At 32.3% G+C, this 8,928-nt stretch overlaps 1 protein-coding gene and 1 long non-coding RNA gene across 3 annotated transcripts; both read right to left on the bottom strand.

Annotated features, from left to right (window-relative positions):
* Positions 1 to 2,397: 2,397 nt before the first annotated feature.
* LOC115701071 (plant cysteine oxidase 5) lies at positions 2,398 to 8,318 on the bottom strand. Of its 2 annotated transcripts, none has more exons than XM_030628764.2 (6): positions 8,163 to 8,318; positions 7,358 to 7,701; positions 5,474 to 5,619; positions 5,093 to 5,240; positions 2,966 to 3,169; positions 2,398 to 2,818 (listed from the first exon to the last, which is right to left on the bottom strand). In XM_030628764.2, exons 2-6 carry the CDS (start codon positions 7,458 to 7,460, stop codon positions 2,700 to 2,702), a joined length of 720 nt encoding a protein of 239 aa, XP_030484624.1. In that variant the 5' UTR covers positions 7,461 to 7,701; positions 8,163 to 8,318; the 3' UTR covers positions 2,398 to 2,699. The 2 variants fall into 2 exon arrangements, with proteins under 2 accessions (XP_030484624.1, XP_030484626.1); XM_030628766.2 differs by having other exon boundaries at positions 8,045 to 8,291.
* Positions 3,982 to 5,086, bottom strand: LOC133030290 (uncharacterized). Its single transcript, XR_009684140.1, has 2 exons — positions 4,826 to 5,086; positions 3,982 to 4,665 (listed from the first exon to the last, which is right to left on the bottom strand). It is a non-coding gene; the product is annotated as an uncharacterized LOC133030290 (long non-coding RNA).
* Positions 8,319 to 8,928: the final 610 nt, after the last annotated feature.

Genomic DNA, 8,928 nt, shown 5'->3' with positions numbered 1-8,928 from the left:
TTAATAAGAAATAAAGAAATGAGCAGAGAATTCATAATATAGGACAACTTGGTTCCACTGACCCGTCAAATATAATTCTTGACCGGGTTATGCGCCATATTAATATTAATATAGTATTATAATATCTAATAGAATAGTTTTAATTACTATAGCTAACTTCTTCAAAAGTTGGTATGTGTCGCTCTATACTATTATTGATTTGTTTAACCAAAAAAAATTGGAAGTGTTCATATTACGTAAGTTCATATCCCCTAATTCCCTTTTAACGTTATGATGATGCATATTATACCTGACTATTATTATTAATATGATGGAATTCTTAGTTTATAATTATGTGCGCCTACATTTTTAGCTACTAGCAAATTTAGAGGTTATTTGGCTGTCTTTACTTTTTCAGTTTTCAAAAATAGAATATATTTTTTTTTTTTTGGCTACATTTTTATTTTTCGGATTTTTTAAAATATTTTTAGATTTCTTTACTAAAAAAATAATATTCTATACCATACCACGACATGAACCCATCCAACCTTGAACCAGATCCTAGACCCGAACCCCAAACCTGAACTTCGAACCCTGACTCGGACCTGAACCCGAACCCCGACTCGGACTCTAGCCCGAACCTGAACCTGAACCCCAAACCCCGACGAGAACTTGAATCCAGACCTATACTAGGAACCCGACCTGGAGCAAAAATATAAAAATGAATATGTTAGATAAAAAAAATATTTTTGAAAATAAAAAATAACATTTGATGTTTATTATTTTCTAGTTTTTTAAAACTCAATTTTTAAAAATTGTTTTTAAAAAATTTAGCCAAAAACCTCATATTAGTTTTTAAAAATTATTTTCTATTTTTCAAAACTGAAAACAGTTTTTAATTTAAGAAGTCAAACAAATCCCTTAATTTTTTGATTGAATAAAAACCACATATTAAATTAAAAATAAATTAATTAATTATATCTATTATACATCAAAAAAAATAATAATAAAATTAACTTTTTTTTTTTTTTTGAGAAGATATAATAAAATTAACTTGATTGTTCATGTTTTTCAATTCAAGAACTTGAGATAAAAAAAATGAGAGGCTAAAATATATATATTCATGATAAAATTTCCTTAATAGAAAGAATGCATTATCCTTTCAAATGAAAAAAAAAATGTATTATACTCGCGAATCATGCCTATATTGATGGAAAAGAGATGGTCGATAATATTAAAATGTCGTTAAATTATAGTGTATGGTAATTAGAAATGGATTTTATATATAGAAATGAAGAGAATATATATTATTTATATTTGTATATATCATGCTGAAGAATATATTGGTAAAGATGGTCACTCACTCACTCAAGTGGTGCGTTGGCAAAAGAGTCGCCGCGAACATAGGCACCCTATCAGATCTGACTACCTTGGAGACACACATACACACACAACAGAAGAACTGTTGTATTGTATTGGATGATCATATTATATCAACACAACCATCACATGTCTATTCTCTCATTAACACTCTCTGTTACACTGTGGATTTGTCTTTTCTACATTTCTAATAAGAACAAAGCACTAACATAACTAAATTCTCTAAATAATTTGTGAAAGTTAATAAGTCGAATAATATATTCTTAGACTAAAATTTCATTCAAAAATTATTTCAAGCTCAAAATTTTCACTAGCAGGAATTTGAATACTTGAATTATGTACTAAGTTATTTCAAACGACAAAATTAAAAATCGTTTCGTTAATCATATTCAAAGCTAAAGATGTGGATATCAAAAGGGAAATTTACAAAAATACTGAAATTTTGGTTAACTTTTACAAAAATACTGTTACACGGAAATTTTTTCAAAAATACTGTGTTTTTATAAAACACCAGTAAAACACAAAGCGGTATAACTCAAAACAACAGTATAACACTAGTAAAACACCAGTGAAACTTAACACAGCATACTGCAGTATGTAACTTATAAAAAAATACAGTAAAAAAGTAAAAAATACCGCCTGACAGTATTTTTGTAAAAAAAAAAGTTAGTATACCATGTAAATTTCCCTATCAAAATGGGGTACTTTTACGGTTTGGGCCTGATGGGTGGCTCAAGAACATATGAACAGCACAAAATTAAAATGTGTAAATGTTTAAAGACCATACGAATTCGTTTCATGTCTAACCTCGAAAAATCTATGCTTGAAAACTAAATTAGGAAATCAATAACTTTAAATGGTTAGATAGGAACAGAAACCAAATTGAACAAATAATATTGATTATTTCATTAAACATATGAAAATGCTAGGGAGACTGCAAAGCCAAACTTGGTGAATCAGAATTGCTTTGGAAATGCATAAATACTTGGTTTTGTGAACCAAAGATATATTTTGGGGGGTGGGGCAAGAAGACAAGGCTGTAATAAGCTAATATCATTATTGCATAATTAAACAAACCAATTCTGAGATGAATAGTCCTTCAACAACAAGTGTTTCCCAACTTTCAGAGACTACTCTACAAGTTTAATGTGAGGTCAGTAAGTAAATCAACGAGTGTACGGCTGTTTTATTATGTACAAAACCAAATGCCCAACTTACATAGCCAAAAACATTATTGCCATGGCCATTTCAACCACTCATATACCATAGTTCCCCTCAATGTTTCCTATCAAGTAAACCAAATTTGACTAAAATGTAAGGAACATCAAAATAAGAAATTCTCAAGTTCTAATAACAGGACCCTTGTACAGCCCTCTCCGAATCACAAAGTTGTCAGGAGGTTGATGTTCCTCTAACCAAGTCACTTCAGGGATTGTAACTCCATCCAACTCAAGGCTACCTTTATTCCAAAAAAGAATATAGACTTGTGTGAATTATAATTCACTTAATCTTTCAAGTTGAAAGAACTCCTACTTCTAATAGATCGCCGAAAAATAGAAACTGACGGCATTACTCGTTAAAAGAAAAAAAGTAAAGCTTTCATTACCTGGCAAATCTTTTCTTGGGGATGTTCGGAAATAAGTGCAATGTCGTCCATTTTCTGATGAGTATGGTGGGGATAGGATGTCGAATATGGCACAGGGAGTCAACGCTCTGAAACAATGTATGTTACCTCCACTTGTTGGATAAAGTATTGTCGCTGGACAGGGTGCTATCATCTCAGTATCTCTAACAAGCTTTGCTGGTCTAGCTGCACATATTTAAGAACAGCTTGTTGATCAATTCAAGTCAAATGAGCAGAAAAAATGGATATGGAAGTGGAAGTGGAAGTGGAGAAACAGATAAAGACAGCAAGCTACATTTGTTCCTTTTACCAATTATAGATGTGGAACAAAAACCCTACTAGAAACAGCATCGACAGTTAGAATCCATGAAGAAGAAACCAAGGCAATCGGTTTCTAATTTCATTAGGTTTTACATGAAATCTCTTTGTTTATGTCTTTTGTAGATTGGAAAGCACAAAAAATGTATATTTTTTTTTAAGTTCTTTGTGATTAGCATCCACTTTGTCCATAAGCCAGTTAAATAAGCATCTACTCTACAATCCTCAGCCATATTTAGAAAAAAAAAAAATAGACACAGCTGGGCCGTGAAAAGCTACAATAGACTTGTTAGTATTCAACTTCATTATACAGCTACCATACACACTAACACATAGCAGAGCACCATCAAACTGTTGTGGTCATTTCAAGCATGGCAATCCATGCAACTAACTATTACAATAAACTCAGATTTTTGTTTAATCAGAGAAAACTTATTCAGTTCTTTATAGATGGGTTTTAGTTGTCCCCATTTCAGGCAAGGTACAGATTTCCCTCTTATCTTCCAGCCTAGGTTATGAAATTTGGGCCTATATAAAAGGTGGCTTTGTGCTAGTGGAAATTATCAAGTAAATGAAGATAGACAACTAGAAATTTTGCTTGAAAAAAGTTTCTAAAGACCAATGATGGTCAGTTAGCTTCTTTCTATTCTCTTGTCGTCTTCTTTTCTTTTCTTTTTTTCTTTCTTTTTAATGATATTAAAAGTACATTTGGCAATAATCTGTTATGGTGCTCCTTTATTTTTTCAATCCAATAGAGTGATGTTGACAAAAAAAAAAGTACAATTAGCAATTCTGGAACCAAGTGATGCTGCACACAACTTTCATAATCTTCTTTTCCCTTTTCTCTTTTCAATAATTTTGGACCACTCACACATTTAATCTACCTATCCAATAAATTTTGCAATCCTCAAGTGACCATAACTTTTTAGTTATTGAAACCTAAGTTGATTAACTGTGAAGATCCAAATTATTCACAATGATATAAACTGTGACAATCCAAGATATAAACTGTAAGCTACAAGTTCTGAAATCCTTGGTCACAACATATAAGTCTGACATAGATCAGACATGTTAATAAAGACCAACCAATGTACTATCAGACCAAAAGAGAGAACATAAACTGAGAATCCCTGCATTCACTCATGAAAATAAAAAAACAAGAAATAAATTCTTGAAAACTCTAAAACTCCACTGCACCCAGATCCCCCTATTCCAAATGTATCATCAAGATGCATAAATCGTCCTATCCTAAATGAGAATAAGAACATATTAATGAAACAATTTTTAAAGTACTGGAAGGTTCATTGTTACCATCCTCCCATAAAGAAGGGAGGTGAGGGCTACCAGGCCGTGTATTGTTTTAACTTCAAGCTTACAAACACAGTTAGCATTCCACTCATGAAAACTAAAGTAAACAACTTAAACCACCCAAATGAGAAAATAATAACACACAGAGGAGAAATCAGCTATTAAGTAACATACATTTTGTTTACTACTGTGATGAACATTGTGTTAGTATCCTACCCTTGCTCTTTGAAGAACAAAAATTCCTCCTTCCTCAAAAAGGAGAGAGAGGAAGAGAAAGTATTAAGCATAATAAGCAGCCATATACAGTTCCAGCTTCAAGCTTACAAAGAGGTGCCCGGGTATGGGTGTTTATAAATACATACGAACCATCTGATCCATGCAATTTAATGTCTACTACCCCTAAAAAAATTTCTTCTTGTACGAAGTGCATGAATCTAAAGATGAAAATAATTGAGTGATGAGTCGCAGAGAGGGAAAACGCACCTTCAAAAGGGTCATCTGGTCTTGGTAAATCGAGCCAGTCATAGGAATTAACATATAATGAACCATAAATAAGCTTGCTCAACACAGTCATTCCAGGATGATTATGGAGAGGTATGATCGAAGAAGGTGGCATGCAGAAAATTCCTATCTGAGAAAAAATCAGAAACATCAAAGAAGTTCGGTGAAACTTTAACTTTATGTCAATGGTCATCTTTAATTCTACTTGAACTATATAAGTTGGATGTTCTACTAGTATCAAAACCTGACTTAATATTTTTCCTGGATTGCTTTTAAAAACCAACCAATATATATTTGTAACCAGCAATCAGTGGTTCCTTTTTTTTGGTTGAAAGTCACAATTCACTTAAAGTTAATGCTTACAGAGAAGCTGTCATCCTCATGCAAATGCAAGTATTTGATTGGTGGCAGTGATTGATGACGGCCATTACGTTCAGGCAAAGTACCTGGCCAGTTACGTACCAATTGTGCCTCCTGTTCTAGACCTACATCAGAAGGCTTTATTTTTTCTGAAAAATACAATTATATCATTAAAACAGTGAAAACTAGTAGTAGAGTGATGACCCCATGAGAAGCATGTAACTGTGACAAAGATTAAATATAAGACATTTCATGAGCCATAAATACTTGTAGCCTAAAATTCTAGATAAGTAGAAATGTCGAAGGAGAATGTGTAGAAATCTTGTATATCAAGTAGGCAAAGTTTACAGTGTTTAAGAAACCAAAAACAAAATCATTTGACTTGTGGACCAATACACACTATACAGTACCGATTTCTTAAAAAAACTTATCGTAAAGTAGATCATTATCTACCCAAGTATAAACCATAGTTTATGGACCTGAACTGGCAGCATGTTCAAACAATAAAATAATATATAATTGGTCTAAATGTGCAGAGTGAGCTACTACTTAATATTGTCAACAAACATGCATTGAAATCCTAAGTACAAGCAGTTTAAGTTTGGCTACTTTTCATACTCAAACATCACATGTGTCCAACGTATCTTCACACACAGTCACTATTTTTCTTTTCTTTTGTTTCTTTTTCAATGTTTTGTAGTTATTGAAGAAGTGAGCAAGACCCATACTGCATAGTGTATACACATTGAAATGCATCTAATACCAATAAAGATTTCATATATATTGCATATTTTATACTGAAATGTGACTGTCAATAGATGGATACTCAATACTCCATCGGATTATCCTACACATTTAAGATGTAATTGTTTTTATACAAAAAGCATGAGGCTTTTATGACTTCTTCATTGTAAAACAAATATCGAATTTGTTTCTCCTTTGTCATGTTAGTTTCTTTCAATAAATTTAAACCCGATAGTTCTACTGGGACTATAGGAGACCTCATAGCAGCTCTCAATGTTTTATCCTTTATCCTTTATCATACAAGTTATGAAATGAGTTTTATCAGCCTTAGTATGTTGAAAAGATATTAAAAATATCAGTAGGCATAGTTAAAGAAAGTTTTTTAGCTTCCACTACATTTCTAAAGGGTACATCTGTATTTATCTACACTGAACTGACAAGCCAGTGTTTCCTGTCAAAGCATCAGTAAACATATTTGATGAATCATCATCTAGAAGTCTTAAAAAGATATCGCATATCAGAATGGGCATGTGCATCCACCTCTAAATGTCAACCAACTGAGCAGATCGGATGCTTGGTAAATATTGAGAAACTTTAAAGACACAAATGCCTACACTGTGATGCTTCCTGGAGACATTTTCACATAAATTGTGCAGTGAACCCAAAGGAAAAGCTTAATAGACTATTTCAATCAACCATTTGAAGCTAGCTCACGTGGTCTGGTGGGTAGGTTTTTGTGAGACTGAGTAGTACTAAGTGCAACTCCACATAATGTATTTTAAGAACATAAAAAATTTAAAAAGTGAACAAAAAATACCAGCAAGAGAAAATAATAGTGACACTAATGAGACAGTGCAGGTGGTTCAATCTTCATTCAGCCATTGATAAACCTATAAAACTTGATTTTGAAAAAAATAAAAATGGTAGTTTGCTGACTCAATGAAATTCATGTGAAAGTTAAAGAATATAATCAAGTTTCCTAGAGTGGTTTACAAAAGTTTCAAGCTTTGTATAGGTTCCATTCAATCTTCATACAATATTTGTTTGATATAGATTTCATTGGATAACTAACAAAACAAAATAGACAGGCAGGCAGGCAGGCAATAAGTTGAATAATCACTGTAAGGAATCATGTATTCTCACCTAGCATTGCACGAACTTTTTCAAGGCTTTCTTCTGAAACAGGGCCATTCGGGGAAAACGAAGCTTTGCAAGTGTTAAAGAGTCTCTGAATATAATATGGCATGGTGCAAAGACGGTACCAACTTAACTGAATGGACAGCAGCCCTGATATCAGTAAGCTGGTAACGCCTTCGCTAAAAGAAACTGTTTTGATTTCGCAGACAATCCAAAACACAGTTGGCTAAGGCTATATCTATTTATACTGCATAACCATTTCTTTGTTTCGAAAAAGTAATCCAATGGCAACAGATCTGCATCGAAAGTTACATGTTCACACTCTCCCTCCTAAGCTCATTAACAAGCAACTGCATAGAAAAACACATTAAACTAAGTTAAACGTATTCATCACAAGATCAAATTTTTAACATAATCCAAATATAGAATATAACAACATGTTTCTTCGTGTGAAGGTTAAACATAACAAATGGCATAGTTTAGTCTCCGTATAACACAGCAACGATGTGAGTTCATTAATTTTGACAAAATCCCATTAGAGAAACAACGTATACAGTAAGACCCATTTCAGATGCAGAATTGAAAAGATTCAATACGGAGACAAAAATCCCAAAATGTTAGAAAAAGAAAAATTAATCATAAAAATTGGGGGAGAATTTTCGAATAAAAAGAAGACCCAAATTGGATCAGAACCTGAAATGGTGATGGATGAATTATAAACCCAACAAGGAGGAGAGATGGAGATAGAGGTGGATTAGGCTAAATATACAACTGTGGAGAAAGAAGAAGAAGATCTTGCCTACGTCATTACCTGTCTTGGGTTTTTGAGTTTTGGGGTTTTGGTACAGCTCCTCTCTTCTTGAGCACCCACCAATTGGGACTCGCAGAGCTCTTAGGCCCTGCGCTGTCTGCATATACCTCTCACGGCTCACAGTGCCTTCATAACAACTAAATTATTTTTTAATTATTTTTTTCCTCAAATAAATGGAAATTAATATATTTTAATTTTTTATCTTAAAAATAAAAATAAAAAAATGAGACAAAAGTGAAAAAGAAGAATGGTATGAAAATTGGGGTCCAGTAAAAAAAAAAAAAAATTCAAGTAAAAGGCATCTTAGTGAAAAAATAGACATCATAGAATTTTATGTCGTTCGTGTTGCAAACGACATGTTTTTGTTTTTCGGGTAAAATGTAGTGAGTGAGATTGTTACTGTTTTAATATTAGTTTGGTTTTTTTTTGCTTAATTTAGTTTGGTCTTCTTCAAACAAATACATCTTTTATTTTTATTTTTAATTTTGGGTTGAGTAGTTGAAGATACTTGCTGCTATTTTGGTTGAGAACCAATCATATTTTTAGTAAAAAGAAAGGGAAAATTGTCTATTTTCAGAAGAACTATGTTCTTTTTTCAGAGGAAGTAGTAAAAAATTGTCTCCTATAGCATTTAAGAGGATCATTGGTTACTTTTCAAAAGAAGAAAAGATAGAATAGTGGTAAAGAGGACCTTTGCTTCTAGCAACTATTATTGTTTTTTTTTTTTTTTTGGTTAATTATGATTTTTACTATTAAATTTTGACAT

Source organism: Cannabis sativa, chromosome 8, assembly GCF_029168945.1.
Source record: "Cannabis sativa cultivar Pink pepper isolate KNU-18-1 chromosome 8, ASM2916894v1, whole genome shotgun sequence".
Lineage (NCBI taxonomy): Eukaryota > Viridiplantae > Streptophyta > Magnoliopsida > Rosales > Cannabaceae > Cannabis > Cannabis sativa.
This window is presented reverse-complemented; position numbering and strand designations above follow the sequence as displayed.